The 25,710-nt window shown below is 54.1% G+C and overlaps 2 protein-coding genes across 3 annotated transcripts in view; one reads left to right on the top strand and one right to left on the bottom strand.

Moving 5' to 3' along the window:
* Window positions 1-11,237, top strand: part of OPHN1 (oligophrenin 1) — a 51,712-nt gene extending 40,475 nt beyond the window's left edge. The window contains exons 17-24 of one of the 2 annotated variants that reach the window (XM_051789547.1): window positions 743-848; window positions 2,462-2,621; window positions 5,396-5,543; window positions 6,638-6,928; window positions 7,597-7,762; window positions 8,711-8,761; window positions 9,461-9,511; window positions 9,663-11,237. In XM_051789547.1, the coding sequence (XP_051645507.1) occupies window positions 743-848; window positions 2,462-2,621; window positions 5,396-5,543; window positions 6,638-6,928; window positions 7,597-7,762; window positions 8,711-8,761; window positions 9,461-9,503 (965 nt within the window). In that variant the 3' untranslated portion in view covers window positions 9,504-9,511; window positions 9,663-11,237. Of the gene's footprint in view, window positions 1-742; window positions 849-2,461; window positions 2,622-5,395; window positions 5,544-6,634; window positions 6,929-7,596; window positions 7,763-8,710; window positions 8,762-9,460; window positions 9,512-9,662 lie in introns of both variants that reach the window. The other variant, XM_051789536.1, reaches the window with a different exon arrangement.
* Window positions 11,238-21,771: 10,534 nt separating this feature from the next.
* The window catches only part of AR (androgen receptor), a 37,387-nt gene continuing 33,448 nt past the window's right edge, over window positions 21,772-25,710 (bottom strand). Inside the window, exons 5-8 of the mRNA XM_051783644.1 lie at window positions 23,821-23,965; window positions 22,921-23,051; window positions 22,566-22,723; window positions 21,772-22,301 (exon numbers count right to left, since the gene is read on the bottom strand). Coding sequence (XP_051639604.1) covers window positions 22,146-22,301; window positions 22,566-22,723; window positions 22,921-23,051; window positions 23,821-23,965 — 590 coding nt within the window. The 3' untranslated portion in view covers window positions 21,772-22,145. The remainder of the gene's footprint in view (window positions 22,302-22,565; window positions 22,724-22,920; window positions 23,052-23,820; window positions 23,966-25,710) is intronic.

The raw sequence follows: 25,710 nt of genomic DNA, 5'->3' as shown, positions 1-25,710 counted from the left end.
TCATTGCTCTCAGCATGGGAGTGCTGGCATTCAGAAATATGTGGCATTAGAACGTCCCTCACTCCCCTTTGCACCTGGAAGTCAATGGGAGGGCAGGGGCCACCTCTCCTCCATGTGGCTCCCTGGAGAATGAATAACACCCCTTCTTTCTTGGAAAGGGAAATGTTCCACCTCCTGCTGATGGTGCTAAATAAAGCCCAGGATTTATTAGTTTCAGAACTGGTTAAGTCTATGATGTCTGGGCAGGACCCCGATCCCTTCCCTGCAGCACTGAGCTTCCCAGCCACTAGATCCCAAACCATTCTTACACTGAGTATTTTATTGTTTCTGATTATTTATGCTTCTAAGGGTGACCTCTTTGGGTCAGGGACTCATTTTTTTCCCCTGCAGGATATTTTGGGTGTTGTTCAGTGTTAGAGCTCTCTGGGCTGATAAGGCACCAGAGAGGGGCCACGTGCTCCCCAGTGTGTGGGGTGAGGTGCCAAGGGAGGACCTGCCCATGCCCAACCTCTTTCAGCCTGCGACCCTGAGCTCCTTTTCAAGCTCCATTTCTTCCTCTTTCTACCTCACGTTGTTCCTCCCAGTGTTCACCCTGTTGCTGTGAAGTCTCACTTCTCTCTGCTCCCTCTTGCTCTCCCACTGCACAGAGAACAGCTTTGGTTTCCTTTGGCTTTATCTTTCCCTGGTGTATTTACTTCGAAAGTGGTGGGCACAAACTCTTCTCTGTGTTACTGCTTTCCAGAGTCCGAGAACCTGGATTACAGGCTGGGAGCTATTCATGCACTGGTGTATAAACTGCCTGACAAGAACAGGGAGATGTTAGAGCTCCTCATCCAGCACCTTGTCAAGTAAGCAGATGTTTTCCTCTAAAACCAAAGAAAGGGAATAATAGAATCAGCAGAACAAGCCATTTTTGGGGTTAGGTTTGCAAAATTGTATCCACCACAGCCCCCTTGGGAATTTCCACATGGGCTGCACGAATGAGGTGATTATCCTTGCTTCTCTCTGCATGAAGTGATGGTTCTCTTTCTGATTGCCCCTTCCACCCCTTTCTGACACACACAGAGCAGGAAATTATTTTAAAATTAAAATACCCTCTTGAGAGCAGGGCTGTAAATCTCACCTCTCGCTCCAGGTAACAGGAATGTTAGGTCTGGGGTTCGGGAATGGCTGTGGGACCTGTGCCCATGGGCTGCATGTGGAGCTTTGGTTTTATCTGCAGCCCTGTGGGTCAATGTCCTGAGCCCTCAGAGCAGCAGGAAGACACGAGCATGTTGGTCAGGTTCTGGCACAGGCATGTGGCAGTGGGTGTTTGGTGGCACTGAGCAGGGACCTGTGGCTCCCCCTGTGAGCCACTGAAAGAGCCTGTTACTGATGATCATGGCACCAGCACTGCACTGGCAATGGAGGTTTTCCTGCCTCCTTGTCACTCCAAACTCAAGGACTTGGTGGGCAGGGGCAGTGGTTTGGGCTCCAGAATTGCTTTGGAGAAGCTGTTTTCAAACCTGGACTGTTTCCATCAGCAGGGCTGACCTGGCACTGTCACCCTGGCACACAAAGGGGAGTGCCATGCCCCAATGCCATGGTCCCTCAGGGGGGCTGCTTTGGGGGACCCTGCCTGCAAACTGGTTTCAGCCTTTCAGGTACCTGTCTGTGTGGTTTTAGGAGCCTTTCTGTGTGTGAGGCTGAGCCAAGTGCCTGGCGTGCACCATGAGCACACCAAGTGCCCCGTGAGGCTGATGCAATGCTTGTGGTCAATGAGTTTATTCCTCAAAGTGTTTACTCTTAAATTCTATTCACTCTCCCCCTGGAGACAGAACCCTCTAAGGCCAGAGCTACAGGGCAAACCCAGAGTTCATCACATGTCAGCATCAGTCTCTCCTCAGGTCCAGTTCTGGCTGAGGCAGTGCCCACCTGCATGGTTTGTATTGCAGCCAACATCTAGGGCTGCCCTGCAGGCTCCATCCTCCTCCAGAGCTGGGGCACTGCTGGGCAGGCAGAGCTCTGCCCTGTGGAACTGGGGTCTCTCAGAGAGCAGATGCTGTGCAGAGATTTATTGGAAACCACTGAAGTGTGCTCCCTACCTTCAGTCCTCTTCCTTCAGAGAGAAGGAAAATTAAAGCCAGAAGTTAGTTCTGGATAAATAGGATGTAGGATTTAAATGATTCCTTTGTTGAGTCCTTTTGTGTATGTGTTGTGCAGATGACTTTTGATTTCAGAGTTAAAGCGGAGCTGGGAGTGGGAAGGGATCAAATGAAAATGCTGTCAGCACGTTGCTCTCCCAGCAGCCGTCGGAGCTAGAACCGTGTTTGTCTCTGCCGGGAAACAGGTTCTCTTGAGACACAATGAAGAAAATTGAAGGACTGATTCTTACTGCATCCTGGGTTTTTATGGCCTGTAGTGAGATCTGTTTGGAAAAACCCAAACCAAACCCTATTCCTCCTTCCCCTGCTCTCTGCAGTGTGTGTGAGCACAGCCGGGAGAACCTGATGTCGCCGTCCAACATGGGTGTGATCTTCGGGCCCACGCTCATGCGGGCACAGGAGGACACTGTGGCAGCGATGATGAACATCAAGTTCCAAAACATCGTGGTCGAGATCCTGATCGAGCACTTTGGGAAGGTACAGGCAGCCCCCCAGCCCGGAGCTGCTCCGGCTGCTCCTGCACACTGTTGCTGCGGCAACGCGGCAGCGCTCTGGGAGCCTCCTTGGGCTGGGTCTGTGTAACACACTGCTCTGAAAGGCTTCAGGAGGAAACAAAGAATTGCAGGTGTGTTCCTCACCGTGGCCTTTAGCTGGTCCCAGAGCAAACACCTAGTCTGGGCATTTTTGCTGTTTACTGTGAGGGGGCTGGGGCAGCCCCCAGCAATAGGGCAGCACAGGGGCAGGGAGAGGAAAGGAATAGGTGGCTGAAGCTGGATCAGCAAGGTTCTTGCAATGGGAGATGTGGAGCCAGAGCAACCAGGTGGGGACCAGATGTGGGGGTGGGACCAGATGTGGGGGTGGAAGTCAGCTGTAGTGCCAAGGATTGAAACCAGAGAAACAGGATGAAAGAACTCAGAGACACTTCTGAGTATCCACACCAGAAGCTCAGGGAAACACAAGGCAGTTCCTCTGTAGGTCTCTGTGAAGGCTTTTAATAAGTTCCCACAGAAAAACAGGGTCTGGTTTGTGTCTGGGGTCTCACCCAGCTCACTCCAGAGCTGAGGCTCTGTCCTCCCTCCATAGAGCCCATGGCTCAGGCTGAGTCACCACACCATTGCCCTACCACCTCCAAGAACTGGGATGGCATCTTTAATTAAACCACATGTCCCTTTGCTTGCTTTTAATTTCTCTAGCAATAAGGTTAAGTTAGTCACATTTACTAGATTGAGCTTGTAAGTTCAGTGTTTTAGAGTTGTGTGTCTTCAGCTCACACATGAGCAAACAGATGAGTCTGGAGGAAGAGGGGATGTGGGTTATGTGGTGCAATGTGAAGGCTCCGAGGACAAAGTAACTATAAAGTCTTTGTGGATAATATTACTATTTTCACAGCTTGTGTTTCAGTACCATGAGTTAAGTCGAATAAGTTAAATAGGTTGATTGTTCTGGAAACATCTTCTTCCCTATACAACCCTTCGTAAGGTGAGGGTATGTCGATATCTTTGTACCTTCAGGTTGTTTAACTTGGATTTTCATTTAGAAGCAAAGCAGAGGCTGCACTCATATCTTAAACAGAGTTGTTTGTGGTGGGTTTAGCTTGGGTCTCAGGTGTTGAAAAGCACCTTGTCAAAGCAGTGTTCTCTGGTACCTCTATAAGCATCCATTGGGAACGTAACACTTCTTTAAAAATCAGGATTGGATTCTGGTCAGGATATAGGAAGGAGGTTGATATTTCAAAAACATTGCCCTCCTGCAGGCAATACTTTGCTGTTTTAATAATACGTGAGCTGCTGCTTTTAACTCCCTCTGATTCCAGGCAGGGAGAGCACTCCAGACTTTGTGTTCCAGAGTGGGGAACATGTCCTGCCCCTGCCCAGGCAGAGCCCTGTGGGCACTGAGCCAGCACACGCCCTGTGCCACCAAACCCTGAGTGGTTTTGGTTTTTTTCCCAGAGAGGGAGTGGAGTCTCCCTCACCGGTGATGTTCCAGAACCATCTGGACACAATCCTGTGCCGTTTGCTCCAAAGACCCTGCCTGAGCAGGACGATGGACTGGTTGGCCCACTGTGCTCCCTTCCAGCCTGAACCATTCTGTGGTTCCTGCTGCTCCTCTCCTTGCAGGGGGGGCAGGCTGTCAGCAGCCAGGCCCGGGTCCAGCACACGGATCATCCCAGGCCAGCCCAGGCTGGGCACAGACACCCCAGCCATGGGGTATGGGCAGCCTGGCTGCTGCTGCTGCTCACCAGGTCCAAGGAGGTTGAACTAGGGATGTGCTTTCCTCTCTCATCCCTCATCTTGATCTCCCAGTCCTGCTCTTTGGCTGACAGAAGAAGGAATACACTTTTGGTTTGAATTACCAAAATGGGGCACTTAATCAAAGCAAAATGTTACATTTCTTCATGTTCAGATTTTTCTGGGTGACTCAATGAAGTTGTTTTTCTACATCAAAGTGTGGCCCGAGGGTGTGGTGGCCCAGCACTCTCATCCTCTGGGCTGGAGCCTGGAGGGGACCAGCTCCACATCTCCCAGGACAGGCAGTGAAGCCTCCAGGCAGCTCAGGCCACCCCTCCACAGTAACTCAGGCTTTCAATCCTAATATAACTTCAATTAACATCCCTGGGAATAACCTTGGAGCAGCTCCTTTGGGCCTTAACACTATGTTTCAGCTATTAAAATGAAATTCTTTTTCAGCTCTTAAAAAAAGCCCTGACATAAATAAGAACTTCTCAATTAAACCCACCAAATAGGTGCCATATGACCACTGAGAAAAGGAGATAAAAGTCAACTGTATTGTTTTTATGCCTCTGATTCTTCCCAGGTAATTTCCTGGTAGCACACACTTCATTGTAAGCCGAGAGCTGGAGGATTGTAGCGGTAGATCTGAAACAATGACGGGTTGGTTTGGGTGTTTGGAGATCGTATCACCTCACCAGTGGGAATTTTGATGTTCCTCAGGAGCTGTCAGCTCCAAAGCTTCAAAGCCTCCCTTGTCTGCTCCAGGAGAATTTGATTCTAGAGATTGTCTGTGTTTGTGATCTCGCTGCTGAGCCGTGGGGACGGCATCGGGGGGGGGGAGGGTGTTGTGGGGGGGGAGAGTGTTGGTGGTGTGGAGGTTATTGGTGGTGGGGAGGGTGTTGGTGATGGGGATGGTGCTGGTGGTGTCCACCATCCCCTCCGTGCTGGGTGGGGGCACCTGTGGGAGGTGAGGCAGCAGCCCCTTTGTGTTGGGTCACCTGGACATGTCTCCCTTTACAGATCTACTCCGGCCCCCCAGAGGACACCACGGCCCCTCCAGTGCCCCCACCCAGGGTGGCTGCTCGGCGCCACAAGCCCATCACCATCTCCAAACGTCCCCTGAGGGAAAGACCTGTCTTCTTTGGTGCTTCTGTGGAGGAAAGTGGAGGTCAGTCCAGCTGTTCTCTGATGCCTTACTTGCCTCTCACCCCTCCTGCTTCCTGTAGCACCTGGAGGAACAATGGAGGAAACAGCAGCAGGGCTGCACTTCCTTAGCCCTGGGCATGGCAGGCAGTGAGGGCTGTTCAGGGAGAAAGGAAAGCAAAAAATACACACGCGTGGGTTGCTTCATGTCACAAGTCAGATTCCCTGGGATTTGGGTTTTTCTGCTTCCTGCTGTGTTCTCCATTAGCTAAACTAAGGCTGGTTCTTGCACAGGAGAGGCCCAGAGAAAGGTTTTGTGGCTTCAGAGGCAAAGGTGCAAAGGGAACTGCACAGGGATGGGAACCAGGGAGGTCTGCAGGGCTGGCTCAGCCACTGGTGGTTCCAGAGCAAGAACTCCAAAGTACTTTTTCAGGACCCAGCGATAGTATTTTCTAGAGCAAGTTCAACTCTGCTGTTAAATCCAGCTGACTGTAAGGAAATGCTGAAGCCTTTATCGTAATGTCGAAGGGCACATCTGCTTAAGATCATGTTTCTGCACCCAATTTGCTCTAATTGTCACTGCAAACTGTGCCCTGATGCCATTGTTACCAAAGAGATGGCAAATTTCTTTCTCCATTACAGTTGTCAGAGCTTTTAGGCGGATGATGTTTTAGGCATAAAGTGTACACAAAATGCACTTTATGACACTGGCAAAACACGATTGATTCACGTTGCTCCTTAAAATCCCCAGCCTGCTCATGCAGTTGGGGCTGGCCTTGCATTCCAGTGCTTCCCTGAGCTGGGAGTGGAAGCACCAGCAGGGAGCAGACTGCAGGGAGCAGACTGCAGGGAGCAGGCTGCAGGGAGCACAGGGAGCAGGCTGCAGGGAGCACAGGGAGCAGGCTGCAGGGAGCACAGGGAGCAGGCTGCAGGGAGCACAGGGAGCAGGCTGCAGGGAGCACAGGGAGCAGGCTGCAGGGAGCAGGCAGGTTCACAGCACAGCTCCTGCTCCTGGCTCTGTGGCACGGCGGGAGAGGTGAGGTGAAGGGTTTTTGGTGGGACATGGAGCATGGCACACAACTAACCCCACAGCTCTCTGTCCCCTTGACTCCGCAGCAGAGCGGCTCGGCCAGACCCCCAATGGTGGTGGCATGGAGGCCCCCAGACCCCTCCAGCGCAGCCGCCTGCCCGCGCCCCGGCCCGGGGGGGACGAGCCAGGGCGTCCCCCCGCCGAGGGCCGGCCCCAGCCCCGCACAGAGCCCGAGCCAGGCCGGCCGGGGGCCAGGCTGCAGGATGGAGGGGCGAAGCCGGCCGGCAAGGCGGCCAACGGCGTGGTGGCCAGCCCGGCCCTGAGGAGCGGCACGCTGCAGGCCAGGAGACCGGCCCCCCGGCCGGGGGGCAGCAGGGACGGTGAGTGTGCCCTGGGACCGTGCCCTGCGGTGCCCTGCTCCCAGGGGAAGCCTGAGGTGCCAAAGCTAGCCCTCCCTGGGGCGGGTGGTGGGCTTCTCACCTTGAGTCCTCTTAATATAGCTTGGCAGGAGGGGAGGAGAGACCAGAACAGCCTGAGACGTGGGCACAGCCAAAGTCTGACACTCATTCCGTGTTGACTTGACCCTAAAAGACTTTCAGGGTTTAAGTGAATAGTGAGGTTGGCTGGATCTTGGGGAAGAAAAGCAGCTGAGGAGAGGACAAATAGTGCTACTGCATAAAAGCTGGGAGAAGCAGTGGCCACAGGGATCACCAGTTCATGCTGTTCCTCTCCCTTTTGCAAACAGCGCTGCAGAGCATTTAGTTAAGAACACTTGTCGTTCCCAGGCAGTATCAGCTTCACAGTCAGCAGCTACATCGAGTTTGTCCTCACTAGCCCTGTTCCCAGTGCCAGGAAGGTTGTGCTGGGGCAGCAGCACAGGAACTGCCTTTCCCTGGACTCTGTCCCTCCCTTCTGGCAATTGGCCACTGTCAGCAAGAGTTGGGGCAGACAGACAGAACTAAATCCACTGACCTGTTCGGTGTCCCTTCATAAACATCCCCCCTCTGGCAAAGCTGCCTGCTCAGTGTTTGTGATCTCCATCCTGCAGGTGAGTGTGACGGTGTCCCTAAGCCGCGTTCCCATGGTGATAAGCCGGTGATAATGCGTCCTCCCGTGAGACCTCCAGATCCACCCTGCAGGACGCCAGTCCCTCCAAAGCTGGAGCAGAGGCCGGATCTGATAGCAGGGACAGCAGAGGAGATGCCCTCATCTGTGTAAGCCAGCTGTCTGTGATGGGTGCAGTGCCAGCAGGGGCTTCTGGGGGCTCGGGAAGCTTAAGGGGGACAAGGTGAGCCTGGGCAACAGGAGCAGGAGTAGGTGTCACCTCCCAGAAATTTTGTAAGACAAGGAGGAGAAATACCCAGTTGGTTTCCAGTGCCAGTGTGCAGTGGCTGGAGCCCATGGGCATCCACTCGGCACCGCTGCGAGCACAGGTTCCAGTGTCACTTGGGAAGCTGAGCAGAGGGCATGGCATCCCTGCTTGGTCCCAGCAAACCTCTCAAATGAAACACTTCCTGGGGTAAGACAACATCCAACTTGGATCTCAAGGAAACTGGATGGAGTTCCGCTTCCTCCTCAGATTTCTTTCAGATTTTAGAGAGTCAGAAACCCTGCTGGCTTCAGTGGAAATTAAACAAAAGAAAAAACAGTGCCGTGAGTGTCAGCTCCATGACCCAGGGCCAGGCCTTGGGTCTCCTGAACTGCCTGGGAGAACTTCTCTTTCTGTGAGCATGGGTATGAGCACATAAACACTGAAGGAGGGGCCATGAAAGACATGGATGCAGGTTTATAACCCAGCACATAGGATTACAGGCAAGAGTATGGAAATAATGACTGGATGTGGCATTTAGTGTGGTGGTTTAGTTGGCGTGGTGATGTTTGGTCAAAGGTTGGACTAGATGATCTTGGAGGTCTTTTCCAACCCAGAAAATTCCATGATTCCATGGTTCTGTAAGCACAGCCAAAGTGCTGGCAGGTGCTCTGAGGGCAGAGGGCACAGAGCAGGTGGCAGAAGGGGCCCAGCTATGCCTTGGCACAAGAGCTGTCATTTGAAGGGGATCTCTGCAGTTCTGCCAATGCTGTGGCTCTTTCCCCTTGCACAGAGCAGATCTAATTAGCAAATGATCAAATCACTGGTGTGACCTTTCCTGTCCTCTTTGCAGGGTGGCCTCTAGGACCAAGTTCTTTGAGACGGCTTCCCGAAGAACAGGCAGGTAAGGCTGGCGTGGGGAAGGCGGCACATGGATAGCAGCAGCCCTGCAGCACAAGGTGCTCCCTCTGAGGCAGAGCCAGCACAGCCACCCTGAGCCCCAGCCCCAGCCCCAGCCTGGCTTGGTCTTGCTTGTGGGCAGCAGGTGGGGCTCAGCTAAAATGCTGAAACACAAAGAGTAAAATGTGAATCCAGATACAGACTTGATAAATTAAATCTGCCAAGTGCCACACATCCCTGTGGATCCTGTTTGCCAAGTGTGTGGGTCTGTGTGGCACAGTGCCCATTGTACTGGGGCTTTGTGGGGAGAAAGGTCATGGGCGAGCTGAGCAGGGCTGGATAGGGCGTGTGGCTGGTCCCACACTGGGGCTGTGCAGGCAGGGGCGTAGAGGGTGATGGGTGGACAGTGTGGGCACCGAAGCCCTCAGCTCTCAGTGCCAGCAGGTGCCACTTGTGATAACATCTGCCCAAATAAGCTCCAGCTTCCCACTCTGAAGGGTCGCCAGCCTCTGCCCAAGGGCGAGCACGTTTGCGAGTAAGTCTGAGAACTGCTGCTGCTAGTGCTGCTGGGGAGATCATTTGTTCTACTGCAAAACACAGCCCTCCCTGCCCACTACACAGCCTTGAGCAGCTCGTGGGACTGAGTCAGAGCCTGCTCCTTGCATTCATTTTTTTCTTTATTCTTTTATTTCCTTTTATCCAGTTCTTCATCACCACAAGGCAGGATCCCAGGTGATGAGAGCTGAGGCTAAAGGTATGTGTTTGTGACAACAAATGAAATAATAAACCAAAAGCAGACATGTAATGCAAATTCAGCATTTATGGGGTGGTGTGAGTCTAGTGGTTGTGCCATCGCTGACGCATTTGTACTGCTGCAGAGCAAAGAGCTTGTTTTCTTTTTCCAGGCTTTGTAAGCACCTCGGCCCAGCTGGACCCAGGAGACTTTCTGTGCTTGTGACCCAGGAGTCACAGCTGAGCCTTGCCAGCCCCAGTGCCCTGGAGAGCAGCCTTCTTACTGGACGATGATTTCCGAGCCACAAGTGGCTCAAGAAATTAGAAGAGGGAGACCACGATGGAGAGCAGGCCCTGCCCACACGTCTGTGTTGAACTGGTTTCAGCCCTCCCACCTCTCCTCCCCGCAGGCTGTGGCAGTGCCCGCACACGTGGTGGCGTGGGCAGGGCTGGGGGACACCGACCGGCTGGGGAAGGGACAGCAGAGCCACCACTGACCTGCTCACTTTTGGGAAATGCCTTGACAGGGGTGACCTCGGACAGTGCAGGGGTTGAGGCCCATGCTTGGGTGCGAGGGCAGAGCAGTGGCAGCTGGGGTGGTCCCCCTTGCCCTGAGAAGTCCCTTCCTCTGTGCTCGTGTCCCTCGCTTGGTGAGCTGTGCTGCAGTTGCAGTGTGTGGGGCAGCCGTGCCTGGGAACGCTGCCCGTGCTGAGCAGGCTGGGCAGGGACGGGGGAAGAAGCACTGTGCTCAGCCCTATGGGACATCTCCTCATCTCCCGGGCATCAGCACATCCCTGTCCTGGAAGACTGTGCCAGTGGGCATGGCTGGGCCGGGGCCTTGGCCTGAGCGGGGCTGCAGCCCTGCCCGGGGTCAGCTCCCAGGCAGCACTGTCACGTCAGCAGCTCCAAGGGAGCAGCTGGGGGAAGGGGGCAGCAGGTGCTCCTCCTCCTCCTCCTGTGTGAGCCACACTCCCACCAGATCAGCTTCCCACAGGCACACCAAGAAATCTGTTTTGGGGTGATTCTGGTGGGCCAGCACAGAGCTGCTGAGGATCTGAAACTCACTGAATGTGGGTCAAACCCACCATTTTTCTAAGAGCTGCCCAGTTTCTTGTTTTCTTGTTTATTGACTTCCAGTCTGAGATGCCCAGTCTGTCCCTCAGCAGTGGTCCTGTGGGCAATGCCTGTTGACCCAGGAGCTGTCCCTGGCCAGGACCACCCCGTGCACCCCCGTAGCAGTAGAGGCTTGTCTGCAGCTCTAGCTCCGGGGCCATACACAGCAGCCTGTGGCTCCCCTGCTTCCTCTGCCAGCCCAAAGGCAATTTCCCCATTTTGAATGATTTTCCTTAGGTGCTGGGAGCATTCCAAAAGAGTGGCCAAACATTCCACCAGCTGCTTCCCGGGTGCTCCACCCCTCGTGCGCGCTGTGTCCTGCCCGGCGCAGGTTTTCCGATGGGATGCTGCCGCCGTCCTTCCCGTCTCCCGGGGCTTTGCCTCGTGTGTGATCTTGTGTCTGTTATTGCTGGATGTCACACGCTGGTGCTCACACGTCGTGTCCATGGTGCTCCTGCTCCCTCGGCTTCAGCAGTGCCCCAGTTGCTCCCTTCTTTGGATCTGGTACATGAAAGAGGCTTTAAAACCAAACCAGCCTTGTGCTGTTGTGGCTGAGACTGTGCCACAGGCACTAGTGGCACCTTGGGGTGTGCTGGGCCCCTCCTGCTGCAGCCCCTTGCCAGCAGCTCCAGGACGGGTGTGGCAACCTCATCCCCTCCTGGGGTGACTGTCCCAGGGCTGTCAGGCTGGTGGCTCCCACACTAGGCCAGCATTTCCCAGCTTCCTTCCTTGCTCAGGGCTGTGCTTTAGGGACCCCTCAAGCCTGTCAGTTTGGGAAGCTCCCAGGGTTCTGCTATGGGTGGCTCTGGAGGGGATACCCCCAGCACCCATCCTGCAGGAGCAGTGGCTGTCACATCCCCCTCCTGCTCACACCCACTGCCTGGCACAGACCCCCGAGACAGAGCCGGGCTCCACGGGCAGGGGGTCCGAGAGCAGTTGAGTTTCAGTCTCACAGTGTGAACAGTGGGGAGGAAGCAGCTTCTTGCAGACATATTTCATGGTGTCCTTTTAAAGCCCTTTGTCACTTGTGTGTCTGTGCTGGCTTTTCCGCCTCTGTGGGCGCAGCTGAACATGGGACCAGCAGTGGAGTGGTGGGGGGCTGGGGGCGAGGGGGGCTGTGGGGCCCAATCCCTGCTGCCGTAGGGGCACAGTCCCTGCTGCTCTGGGCACAATTCCTGCTGCCAGTGCCACAGGAGCAACAGCTGGGAACTCGGGATTGCCCCATGTGGGTGGCAGCCCCCCGGCATCAGCCTGGGAGCTGTTTTTGTGTGTACAAGCGTAGGTTGCTACAAGTGTTTATAAATTTCCATGAAGTCAAACAGAACCGTCCCAGTGTGTTTTGTTCCTCTTTTTCCAGTGCCTGAGTGCTGTCCCTGCTGCTGCTCTTTCTGCAGGCAGGTCCCCAGTGGGGTCCTGGCCCTGCACCCCAGGGAGGCTGCCCAGGGCTGTGTCCATGGGACTGGGAGTGCCCTGGGCTCTGCACGGCCCCACTCTGCGTTTGCAGTCCCCAGCCCTGGGTTTCTGCATTTTCTGACAGGAGAAGCTGTCCTGCAGAGGCTGAACATTCCTGTGCTGTCACAATGCCAGGACAGTGTCCTGTGCTGTGAGTCACTGAGGCTTCGGATTTGCAGTGACCAGCACCAGCTTCTTTCCATCTATCCAGCACCTTTTTTCTCTCCTTACATCTGTTTTCCCACCCTTCATGACTCTGACACTGTGCACCAGTGTTTGCTTTTCAGGCCCCTTGCTTTTCTTCACCAGCGAGCCCTTTCAGGAGACAGCAGCTTTCTCTGTCTGAAATGGGAATCTTGCATCTAGCCTTGGAGTCTGGGTTTCTGGAGAAGCCTGACAAGGTGACCACGCCGGAGGGTGCCAGAGCAGGAGGGTGTTCCTGGGACACGGGCAGCTGAGCTGCCCCCACGGCCATGAGAGTCCCCAGCTGGAGCAGGGGAGCATTCCCACCCACACTTCTCAGGGCTGGTTGCTGTTCTCGGATCCTCCTAAAATTATTTTGTACCAGCCCAGCCCTCGCCGAGGGCTCTGATGGGCAGCACGAGGCCGGGTTTGCCGGCTCAGAGGGCTGTGCTGTGCCCTGGTACTGGGCCGGCGCACTCCTGGGGTGGGCACGGATTCAGTGCAGCTGGAGCAGCAGCTTGAGGTTTTTCTGCTTGTTTTTTCTGGCTCCTAGTTTCTCTGAAATGTTTTCTCCTGGAGCTGTAACTTTTCCAAAGCTGGATGCCTTCAAAATAGCGGCATTTGGGAAACTAAACGGGGTTTTTTGCCATTAGGCCTTGTATTAAGTGATTACAAACTGGAATGAGCACCAAGGCACTGCCCCAACAATCCTTGTCTCCCAACCCACAGCTGCCTGGTTTGCTTTCTTACAGAAAACATTTGGATTTATTCTGAGCAAGAAAATGATTTTCCAGCACAAGTAAAGCCTTGTAGCTTTTTATACAGACAGAAGATAACAAAACAAGCAGTTCCAAAGCTTGAGCCTGGGCCTCAGAGAGTTCTTCTCAGAGGAAGAATTTGGAGAGGCCAAAGACGCTGCAGTAGACACATCTGTTTGATAAATTTAGAATTGAAATGTACTTAGTAGAGCACTGACATCTGAAATTTATGTGTTGCACAGAGACCCATGAAGGCGCTGGAATCCACCCACGTGGGACTCCTTGCAGGATCAGAGCTCTCAGCTCTGTAGCTCTCCCTGGCCCACCCCACTGCACAATTACCCATCTGGACGCCCTGAGTTGGGAGCAGCTCCCTGTGCCGAGTGGGTTCCTGGCAGTCCTCAGTGGGTTTCTTGTCCCATACACACAGGTCAGGTAAATCAGGTAAATCAGGTCAGGATGCCAAAAAATCCTACGATTGGTTTAAACAGTCAGGAGATGCTTTAAACCAGTAAAAGCTGTGATGTTTCTCATTCTCTGTGTTTTCAGAAGTGCTTTAACAACCTCTCTCAGAGGTCCTAAGGGCTCCTGCAAGGCCAAAGTTCTGAAGATTCTTGAAATCCTGTATAAAACGTGACCATTCTCATGTTGGCTCAAAGAAAACCCACAGGAGCTCCATCCTCCCACAGCTCCTTCCTCCCTCACTCTGCGTGCTGCACACCCTGGCTCCCTTTGGTGACTTGGCCTTGCAGGCTGTCCCCGGCACTGTGCCACTGCACCATGTCACCTCACCGTGCCACCCCACCGTGCCACTGTGGTCACTCTGCTCTAGAGGGCACAGGACGTGGGGCACGCCGGGCCCTGCTCGCCCTCCCCTCGGCGCCTGCCCTCGGCCGGCGGGCGGAGGCGGCGGCGATTTTGGGTAGGGAGAAAGCCCCAGTGTTGGCCAACGTCCCTCATGTCAGGGCACCCGAGTCGCCGTGACCCCGCTGAGGGCTGCGGTTGCCACCAGCTCGTTCCTGGGAGCGCGGGCACAGCCCTGACAGCCTGGAAGGCACACGGGCTGGCTGCCAGCTCAGTGGGGTCACAGTGCTGGCGCTCGTGGGCCCCTGGAGAGGGGAACTGCTGCCCAAAGGGCTGTTTGACACAGTTCGTCATCATTTTAGGAAACAGAACACTTTTCTGTTCTAAAAATTTCCCACTGGCTGCTCTGAGGACAAGGATAAGCAAACAGCCTTAAAGCACGGGGCCATTTTGGGGCTTTCATGATGTTTCCATGTTTTCAGTTTTCTTCTTCTTTCTGGTAACTGAACTTTCTCCAGAGAGCCCTGTGCCACTCTGCTGGGGAGCAGAGGCATCTCCAAGGGCAGCTCTGGAACCCTCTGGCATGTGGTTCAGCCCCGGTGCTGGCACAGTGGCTGTCACTGCCCTGCCCGGCCCCGCGGCTCCGGTGCTTCGGAATGGGGCGGGAGCAGCTCCACAGTGACCTGCAGGTCCTGGTGACTGGTGGTGGGGAGTGAGATGTGGGATGCAGAAGGAGGGATGCAGGATGAGGGATGTGGGGTGCAGAAGGAGGGATGCAGGATGAGGGATGTGGGGTGCAGGAGGGATGCAGGATGGGGGATGTGGGGTGCAGAAGGAGGGATGCAGGATGGGGGATGTGGGGTGCAGAAGGAGGGATGCGGGATGGGGGATGCAGGGTGCATGATATGGGATATGGGGTGTGGGATGCAGGATGCAGGATGCATAGTGTGGGATGCAGGATGCAGGATGCACAGCAGAGACAGCTGGAACATAACAGGGAAGAAGGAGTTGAGTGAGGTGCATTTGCCCTTTGGCAGTCCCAACCCTCGCAACCCTCGGACTGGTTCCCTCGCTGTCCTCCCATGGACTGTTCAGGCCACACGAGTCCGGGGCTGCCAGAGACCAAGGCTGGTGTAAGCCCAGGAATGTGTAGCCACCAAGGGACTGGAACCCTCAGTGGATCACCCACAATGCACTGACCAATGACTCCTGCGTGTTCCTCTGGACGTTGGTGGCCAGTGACCGTTTGGCAGGTGACACTGGGGCTGACATGCCATCAGGTACCCGAGATACCACCACAGCCCTGCACAGGGATGGCCTTCCCAGTGTCCACTAAGGGCAAATTTTGAAAATAACACATCAATATTTCTCTGTGTCTCAGAGTGAGGGATGGGACCAGATTCCCTGCATGTGACTAACCCTGATGCCAAGGCTTTTGTGCTCTCAGCTCTCTGTGCTTCATCTCCTGGGGCACGGTGTGTGGAACTGCCGTGCAGTTACACACCAGGCATTGTCACTTATCTGTGGCCTGATGGGGGTGGCTTTTTTCCAAGTTCTTTACTTTGTCTCAGTTAATCAAATCTTGGCCCTGAGCAGGGTTCACATCTGTGCCTTGAATTTACAAGTGGCTGATAAGCATCTTCTTTATTACTTAGAGAGCACAGGTCAATTTTATAAAGACGTTCCAGCAGAATGGATTTACAATTACTCATAAAGTTACCGAAAACAACAACAAAAGGAGGAGGACACTGGCCTTTATTAGCTTCTTGTTTTGAGAAGTACATTAATCAAATGAAATTCAATTTAAAAGACCCAAAGCGGAATATATGAAAGGATTAGTCAATTCTGTAACTGAATTACCAGTTCAGACATGTGATTAATAGCGAAATCTGACTGTGAAAAAAGCCTACAACGACCCAATGTACAGCCTTATCCACTGACAAATGACCCACTGATTCCCGGCGCCTTCACTCGCTGACAGCTGTCACACCCACAGTGATTTCACGCACAAAAACAACACAAAAGCCAAAGGCAGGCAGAGGGCAGAGCTCCAGCAAACCAGATTCTGCATTTATTGGACTCAGAACAACAGCAAATTTTCAGATTACAAAAAGAGCTGAACACCAAGCGTGAGGGGCCGCCCTGTGGCAGAGCGGAGGGCTCACATGAGACCCAGGCATGGCTGGCAGAGCCAAAAAGGAGAATTTTCATTTACCCCAAGCCCAGTGTCATTGGTTTGTCTTTACCTGAGTGCCAGACAGGCTCCTCTCTTTGGTTACACAAATAAATGGCCTTCAGTCCTGTACAGGGACTTGAGACTCAGTTGTCCCCTGGGCATCCTGCACTGCATCCCGCTGGCCCCGGCAGCGTCTGTCACTGTGCTCTGGCCCTCGTGGCACCGGAACACTGTAGGGTCTGTTTTCCTTATCCGATGCATTCCGTTCCAATTAAAAAATCAAAGAGCTGTAGCAGCAATCTAAGAACATCCTTTCGTCCTTTTCTAGAGGATTTGCCCTCAGGTGCAATAATCTGGGCAAAGCCCTGTGATTCCAAGTGGGGCCGGCCCAGGCTGCGTGTGCTGTGCCACATCACGGGGCCTCGAGAGCCCCAGTCCCAGAGACAGGGCCAAGGTGTCCCAGTGTCGTGCTCAGCCCTTGCCTTGGAGCCACGCACCAGGAAAGAACTGGCAACGTACCCCAAAGTCTCTGCCATTCCAAGGCCTCTGGTTCTTTTCATTCTGTCAATTCTGAGGCATTGGCTTCCCACTTTCCCTCAGCTCTGGTGGAAGGAACAGTTGGAGACACTGCCCTTTGTTCCTCCCAGGAACACAGTTGCTGGCTGAGAGGGCCCCCCAGGCAAAAAGGCACCAGCAAGGAGCTTTTTGGCTTAATACAAAGAAAATAAAATATATCAAATTGAGAACTCTTATTATTACAGAGACATGTTAACAAAGAGAAACAGCATAAAATTGCCACAGAACACCAAACATCCAGCACAGAGAGCAGCTTTCATCCACTTGCTGAGGGTTTATGTGGGTGCAGAGATTTTCTCTGTGAGTCACAAGCACAGGGTCCCTCTGCTGCCCCAGGGAATGAGCTGGGGGCGAGCAGGCACCGCTGGGCACGGGGAGGCTTCAACCCACCCGGAGGGGCTGGAGCACCCTGCCTGCCCCAGGTCTGGAGACAGGTAGAGCACAGACACCTCTCTGTAATCCCAGGATTCTGCCTGAACATGCGAGGACACTTTGTGCAGTCAAAGAGGACAGAAACAAAGGACATTCCATCGTTCCCCAAGAGCAAACACCATCCCTGCCTAACCACAAGCAGCCACAGGAAACCTGGAGGAGCCAATACCGACAGCAGTCTATTCCAGTATGTGCTCTGTGCATGCCATGAAAGGGAGGACCTTTGCAAACTGGGCAGCACTCAGCCAGAAAAATAATTAAATTAGAAGTTTCTACTAACTTGGTACATTCTGACTCATTTCTTGAAGAGCATTCAGTGCCTCAGTGTGCTCTCTCAGAGCATCACACTAAATAAATATTTTTAGTGACAGAAAATGGGCCACACCTTTATTTTACATAGGTACAGATATCTTTAGCATATATTATTGAAACATCCAAGGTAAGAACTCAGCAAGGGGAGGGACCCCACGAGGACTGTGAGGGCAGCAGCTCTCGGACTGCCCGGGGGGCTGGTGACCCCTGGGGTGCCCCTCAGCATCCCCACAGAGCACGGTGATGGCCCCCCGGCCCCGCAGGGCTCAGAGCAGCGAGTGGTCCTGTGGGATTTGCCTCCCTGGCCGAGCCCGATGGCCGTGACTGAGGGCCCTGTTCCCTGAGCTGAGCACAAAGAGCCTCTTGAACATTATGGCAACAGCACATGGATGCTGCCAGTTCTCCACTCATCCATGGCCTCTCTGAGTGGAGAGTCACTGCCCCAGCTCTCGCTCCTGCTGAGCTGAGCTCCCTGCTGAGGCAGGGGGTGCTGGCAGGAACCTGACAGGCTCAGGAGGGCACAGGTTTGCCTTGGGAATGCCACATGCCATTGCACTGCCTGATCCCACCTTCTGGCATGACACAGGACTGAGGAAGAGTCTCTCCTGCCTTCACTAAAGGCAGCATTCCTTATTCTGCACCCTCTGTCATGGAATTGGGCCCAGCCATGTACAACACTGCTCTCAGGGAGATGCCAAGTGTGTCCCTTGTTCTCCATCTGCTGCCTTGGGCAGGAGCTGATGGTCTGAGCTCTGACTCGGACTGAGCTGGCCCAAAAGCCCCCACACCTCTGAGATGAGCCAGAGCAGAGCCAGAGAGTCTGTGGTTGGCTTCTGGCTGCGACACCAAGGGGGTCCCTGCTCCAGGGCTTGGCCACCCTGAAAGGAGCCTCAGGGACAGTTTCTGTGGGACTGTGAACACAGTGAAATTCTCTTTGCTTTATTAAAGCAAAAGTGGACAAGAAAATGCAGAAGAAAACACAAAGCACAAAGATTCATGGCAGGAGCTGGACTTTGGTATTTCTTAGGTCTTTTCTTCTCCAGTTCCTGCAGCAGCCCAAGAAAATCCAGGTGGAAACAGTGTTCATTCCCCCAGCAAATACACACACAGGTGCTGCAGGTCCTGGCTCCCACATCTCCTGGTAACTATAAGAACCCAACTTCTGAATGAAAAAGTTGAAATTGTGGTGCTGAAGAGAGAAAGAACATGACCCCAGTGCCCCCACCTGCCCCCCTGCCCTGGACTGGGGGTGGTGCCCATGACCTGCTGCCCTGCTCAGCACCCGCCGGCCAGAGCAGCTGCACACACGTGGTGACACACCTGGGGCAGGTGACACACCTGGGGCAGGTGACACATGAGGGCAGGTGACACACATGGGGCAGGTGACACACCTGGGGCAGGTGACACATGAGGGCAGGTGACACATGTGGGGCAGGTGACACATGAGGGCAGGTGACACATGTGGGGCAGGTGACACATGAGGGCAGGTGACACATGTGGGGCAGGTGACACATGTGGGGCAGGTGACACATGTGGGGTAGGTGACATGAGGGAAGGTGACACATGTGGGGCAGGTGCCATGAGGGAAGGTGACACACCTGGGGCAGGTGACACAGGGGCAGTATCATCTCCCATTCCCCACCACCACTTTTCATTCGCATGGTGCTTCCACCAGCCAAGCAGGATGGGCAAATCCCTGTCAGGTTCTTCCCGGTCTCCCAGCAGAAGGACACCTCCACACTCATTAACCAACAGAACCTTCACTGACATGAGCCTGTGCTAAGCACAAAGCTCTCCCAAGAAGCTGTTCCAAGTGCTCAGAGCCATCCTGAGCTGATGACAGGGATCGGGCATCACCACCCATCTGCTCACTGAGGGCCTGGGAATGTTCCAGAAGACAGGGATGCACGAGCAGGATTTTTTTACCGTTTCATTTGCACATATCCGTAGCTCACACAAGCACTGGGCTGGCAGCCCTCTGGCCTGGGGGAGCCTCCAAGAGCAGCATCTTGCTGGCTGCCAGCCAGGACATTCATCCATGGATTCTGTTGCCACCTACATGAGGGGTTTCAGCAGGACAAGTGAGATCAGGGCTGTATCTAGCAGGGGAAGGAAATCCATTGCAAACACTTGAATAAAAATCCTTCCCTTCAATAGGGTTTTTTCCCCTACTCCTTCCCTTAATGAAAATCCCATCAAAAGGTTGGAAAGCATCAGGAAAATTGTTTTGCTGTGAGTTTGCAAAGGAGCAGCTGCACCACAAGGACATTGCCTGGAGAGCTGGGCACAGGGCTCTGGGTGGGAACAGGGACACAGGGGGATCAGGGCTATGAGTGGGCTCAGGGCTCCTGGTGAGCACAGAGATCTGGGTGGGCACAGGGCTCTGGGGGGCTCAGTGCCCTGGGTGGGCTCATGGTTTGGTGTTTGCCTGTGCTGGCACGAGGAGCCCTTGCAGATGTCTGTGTTGGTAACACCAGACTGTGTCACAGCCCACGTGGGATGTGTGACCCTGGCACGAGCCTGTATGTGCCTTGGTCACTGACAGCCCTGGCCAGGGCTGAGCAGGGGGTTTGGTGGGCTTGGGGTGTGCAGGAAGGGGGAGCTGGAATACTGCAGGGAATGCTGGTGTGGCTACTGTGTGTGTGCTGGGGACAGGGGTGCATGTGAGGTGGGAGTGGGGGGTGTGCATGTGTGTCTGTGTGACTGTGTGTGTGACAGTGTATGTGGGACAGTGTGTGTGTGACTGTGTGTGTGTGACAGTGTGTGACAGTGTGTGTGACAGTGTGTGTGTGACAGTGTGTGTGACAGTGTGTGTGTGACAGTGTGTGACAGTGTGTGTGTGACAGTGTGTGTGTGACAGTGTGTGACAGTGTGTGTGGGACAGTGTGTGTGGGACAGTGTGTGTGTGACTGTGTGTGTGGGACAGTGTGTGTGTGACTGTGTGTGTGTGACAGTGTGTGTGACAGTGTGTGACAGTGTGTGTGACAGTGTGTGTGTGACAGTGTGTGTGTGACAGTGTGTGACAGTGTGTGTGTGACTGTGTGTGGGACTGTGTGTGTGTGACAGTGTGTGTGACAGTGTGTGTGTGACAGTGTGTGTGTGACAGTGTGTGTGACAGTGTGTGTGTGACAGTGTGTGTGACAGTGCGTGTGTGACTGTGTGTGTGTGACAGTGTGTGTGGGACAGTGTGTGTGTGACTGTGTGTGTGGGACAGTGTGTGTGTGACTGTGTGTGTGACAGTGTGTGTGACTGTGTGTGTGACAGTGTGTGTGACTGTGTGTGTGTGACAGTGTGTGTGGGACTGTGTGTGTGTGACAGTGTGTGTGTGACAGTGTGTGTGACAGTGTGTGTGTGTGACAGTGTGTGTGACAGTGTGTGTGACTGTGTGTGTGACAGTGTGTGTGACTGTGTGTGTGTGACAGTGTGTGTGGGACTGTGTGTGTGTGACAGTGTGTGTGTGACAGTGTGTGTGACAGTGTGTGTGTGTGACAGTGTGTGTGACAGTGTGTGTGACAGTGTGTGTGACTGTGTGTGTGTGACAGTGTGTGTGTGACAGTGTGTGTGACAGTGCGTGTGTGACTGTGTGTGTGTGACAGTGTGTGTGTGACTGTGTGTGTGTGACAGTGTGTGTGTGACAGTGTGTGTGTGACTGTGTGTGTGTGACAGTGTGTGACAGTGTGTGTGACAGTGTGTGTGGCACCATGCACGTGGGACAGTGAGTACATGAGGGTTGGTTCTTCCTTTCCAGCCCCCCAAAGCACCGCGGTGGCACCGGCCAGTTCCCACAGCCGCTTCTCCACAGATGGGATTCATGGAGGAGTCCCGTGGCTCCACAGGCCCTGCAGATCCTGGCCCCCTCTTGGCTCCACAGCATTGCAAACAAGAGCTGGGACAAACGAAGGGAAAGAGCGCAGCAGGAATCCGGGGTCTGCGGAGAGCGGCAGCAGCAGAGCGGGCATGGGGCTGGGCAGGGGCTGCAGGGGCCCAGGGTGGCCAGGCAGGTGGGAGCTCCGAGGGCATCAGGCACTTCTGGAGGTGGGTTCGGCTTTGTCAGGGAGCAGCAGCTGGCAAGGATGGGAACATTGACTGCCGAGCACCGGGGGGCCTGCGGGGCTGACTGAGACCCAGACAGGCTGTAGCACAAACATCCTAGGTGGAAAACAGGAGCCAGCTGCCATTGGGGGGTTTCCAAGGTCATCTTCCTCGGCAGCCTTTGGCTGCAGCCCATCCGCTCCGTCGCCCGTGTCCCGGCGGCGCAGGTGGGTCCCGGGGCCGGGCTGGCCAGACACATCCCACGGCGGCCCCAGGGCCTGGGAACTCCTCGGCCGCAAATTCACCTCATCCCCCAGCTCTGCTCTGCTTCTCTGCTGCAATGTTTGAACTCATCTGCTTCCCAGCACCATAATGCAAAGAAAACATCCCAAAGGAGGCCGGTAACATCACCCACAGCCAAACACGGAGCTGCAACCTGCTTCATGTCATGTTCTGCGTACAGAAAACACCCCAAACCCACCAACTACTGGCACTTCTCCCACTCTTCTGTGGCCCTGGGCCGCTGGAGTCACGGCAACAAACACAGAGACAAGAGCAGGCGGGGTCCTGCTGCTCCGTGCCAGTCCCTGTCCATCACCACAAGCAGCCAGAGCTGGGCAGAGGCTGAGGCCGGGGGTTCAGTTCAGAGGTACCTCAGGAAAACAGAAATCTCAGGAATCCCAGCAGGTCTGTCACTGCCTGTCCCCTTGGCCACCACTGTGGAGGGATTCCCCAAGGCACTGCAGGACAGTAGTGTAGAAATAACAGGCAGGAGATGGCTGGAATGGGGGAGGCAGCTCGGGGGTCCCTATGGAAGATCACTGTGCATGGAAGTAGATAGGCTTGACTTTTCCAGACAGGATCTTGGGAACCTGCACAGAGATGATCTCAGCCATCATTTCCGGGTAGTCCACGCTCACCATGTGTGCCTTGATTAACAGGTCAAATGTAAACTGGTGCAGGTCCTTGGCAATCTGGGGAAGGAAGAGAGGGGGTTAAATGAGTCCCTGTGTAGCGTTTTCACCAGAAAGATACGGAGCAGAGGTTCTACCTTGCCTGGGAAAGGGAGCCTGGATGAGACTATCCAGCACCCTGTCCAACTGCATCTGAACTCTCCCCGTGATAGGGCTGCCTGACCCTGGGGAGGTTGTTCCAGGGAATGATCATTCTCACTGTAAAGTTTCTTTCTTATATTGTTTCTTACGTGTATAGATGGACATTTCCCTGTCCTCTCTCACCGGGTGCACGGAGTCCAGGACCTTGGTGAGCTGGTAAAACCGCCGGGAGCAGGAGGTGGGGTTCTTCCTCTTGCAGGCAATGATACGGTCAAGTTCCTTAATGTAATTCATGCGGAGCTCATCGAAGAGCTTCTGGTTCTTCAGGCCATCCACTGGAACTGGGTGGGATGGGAAGGAAACAGTGAGAGGAGCCCAGAGAGCGGGGAACAGAAGAGCAGGAGGAAGGCTGAAGCAGGGAACTTCCCAGCTCCCCCTGGGAGGTGAGAGTCCAGGCACAGGGAAAGCACCAGACACCTCAAGGGTGATGCAGTGGCAGGTACTGGAGTTCTGTGGAGGAAAGGGTGTGGGTACTTACTAACACTGAAGAAAAGGAGAGCCTTCATACAGAGGAACTCCTGGGGTGTGATCTGAAGCCACCCGAACTCCTGGGAGAGGTGCCTCATCCTGACACACTGGCTGTACATCCTGGATTTGTGCATGCGGTACCTGGCAGGGCAAGATGGGCAGGGATGGCACCGAGACCAAAGTGCAGCTGTGTGAGGGGGGGGACACACTCCTCGACCAAGCAACCCCCTCGCCTGGCACATCCCCGCTGCCAAGGGCCCAAGCTCTGTCCCAGCAATGCCGCAGGCAGGACAGGAACATTCTCCAAAATGCCTGTGTGCAACCAACCCTCTTTGGAAATAGATGGAACTGGGGACTTGCAGGGTTCATCTGAGGAGCAACTGCAATGATTCCCCAAACATGTCTATCTGTGAGGGATCCAAGACCAAGCTGGAACTCCCAGGGAGGTGTGGGTTTGCCTCGCGCTGTGCTTAGTTATTAGGTTCAGGCTCTTCTACCTCAGTGCCAGCAAATCCTCCCCAGCTCTAAGCTGATGGTACATCAGGAAGAGCCCAGTAGGACCTTATAATACACATTATCTCTGTTTCTGTTCTCTCCAGCTGCCCAACAGAGCTGGAAACTGGAGCTCAAACCCTTTAGCAGAAAGACAGGTCCATACGGAGCAGCTTTTCATCCCACAGCAGCTCCGGCTGCCCTGGTGGGAGTCAGCCCATGACAAGGCTGGGGGAGCGGGGCGAAGGACCAGGAGAGGCATCACAGTGCCCTCCCTACTGCTGGAGGTCACCATGGGTGGCTGGAGTAGGGAACAGGACCTGCCACACTGGGCTGGGCAGGTCGGAGCACGAGATGCTCAGTTTGTCACCTGGTCTGACCCAAAGCCTGGCTTAGGCTGGTGTTGTTTCACACTTACTCATTGAAGACCAGGTCTGGAGCAAAGTAAAGCATTCTGGAATTGACGTTGGTGAAGGATCTCCACCCCATAGCAAACACCATGAGGCCCATCCAAGAGTACTGGATTATTGACATCTGGTCGTCCACATGCAGGTTGCGAAATCCTAATAAACAATGAGGGAGGGATGTTACAAATTAATGTTGTGTTCCTGCAGTTCCCAGGACTGTTTCCACGCAGACTCCACTCTCCTGCAGTGCTCCTCTGGGACAAGGTGGTCAGTTTGCAGCCCAAGCTCAGCACGTCCCGGGACATGCACACGCCAGCGGTGACACAGCTGCAGGGCCGGCAGCCCAGGGCTCTGACTCTGACTGGGAATCAGGGACAGCCAAGCACAGACCTGCCCCTGGAAGGGGAGAAAGGGGACTTTGGACACAAGGAGGGGAGAAAGTCCCATTAGGACTTCACCAAATTTAAGTAGCTGGATTTTAATGTGATGCTCAGAGCCAGCAGGTAACCCTGAGGCCTCACCCCGTGGCCACAGACACTCTGGTTTCTGTCCAATACACACTGCATGGATCTAATGACTGTGGAAATGAGCACGGAAACCTCGGCTGCATTGCAAGAGAGACAAAAATAGCAACTAAATTCAAATTTCCTATGCCCAGATGGCAGTTCAGAGTTAAATCCCTGGCATGTTTACACCACCTCCAACACTGCTTTTTTCCAGACACTTGTAAATAGGCAAATATAATTGAGTTTAAAGACAATCATACATTTTTTGAATCAAATATTAAAGCAATTTAACATCTCCTGTGTATAATTACAATCCATTGAGGCAAGGCTCTCTGTGGCTTGGGGAGCTCTCAAAGCCAAACAGCAGGGGAATGAATCTTGCCCAGATGCTGCCCTGGCACAGTGGGTGCTGGCCCCGGGGGTCAGTGGGGCAGCAGCTGGCACAGCCACACACCAAAGGGTCAGCATCAGGTGCAGTTCAGGAGAGTAAAACCCTTTCTTAATGGGGTGGTTAAGATGGAAAATGTTTTCCAAAGCACTCTTCCTTTCCATCAGCACTACTGCAGGGCCTCAGCCCCAGGGTGGCTTTGGTGGTGTCTCTGTGTCTGATCTTGATGGCTGGCATACATAAGCAAAGAGAAAGCACGATTTGTCCCTGGTTTTACAAGCCAAGTGACAAGAATATCAGAAAGAGAATGGGCTACTCTGCATTTAAGGGTATTCAGACCAACATCCCCCTGGCATCACCAGTCCAGGGTGCTGCTAAACTCCTGGGAACATCAGACACCTGACCACAGTTCATCACCAGGGTCTGACACAGAGTGGTAAATTTACTGTGTCTCGGTCTCCTCCTTTGGCTGTGTCACCCTGCACGTGAGGCATTAGGAACCAGCCCCACATCCCAGTCTCAGAGATGCTCAGAGGTGAACTGGATCCTGCCGTGCCCAGAGTGAGCTCAGCCCTCTGCAATCCCACTCACTCGGTTGCGGGATTACAACACAGAACAGGCAGTGTGTCACCACCCAGTGACCCTGCAAAGACCTGGTTCAGTGAACCCATCTGTCATTGGGATGCTCCATTTACTGCACCTGCTGACTGGCATCTAGAAACTTCCCAGCCTGTAGCACCACTCCAAAGGAATCGTAAATATATCCCACCAGGCCATCACACAGGCAACCCAAGTGACTGCCAGGAAAGAGCCCTTTGGGATCCTGCATTGCTCTTCTGCCATATTCCAATTAATTAGAGGGTGGAATTTACCCTTTTCACCACTTCAGGTGGGTCATGGGACAGGGCTAATACTTGTTTAGAGGGGAATTCTGCAGGGCTGGAGGACACGGCCTGGAGCTGGGAGAGGGGGAGGACAGCGGGACTCTGAGCAGCAGCAGCAGCCCC

This window comes from Manacus candei, unplaced genomic scaffold (assembly GCF_025592945.1).
Source record: "Manacus candei isolate 608988 ecotype Guabito, Panama unplaced genomic scaffold, ASM2559294v1 h1tg000003l, whole genome shotgun sequence".
Taxonomy (NCBI): Eukaryota; Metazoa; Chordata; class Aves; order Passeriformes; family Pipridae; genus Manacus; species Manacus candei.
Note: the sequence above shows the minus strand (reverse complement) of the source record. Positions and strands in the feature narration are given on the sequence as shown.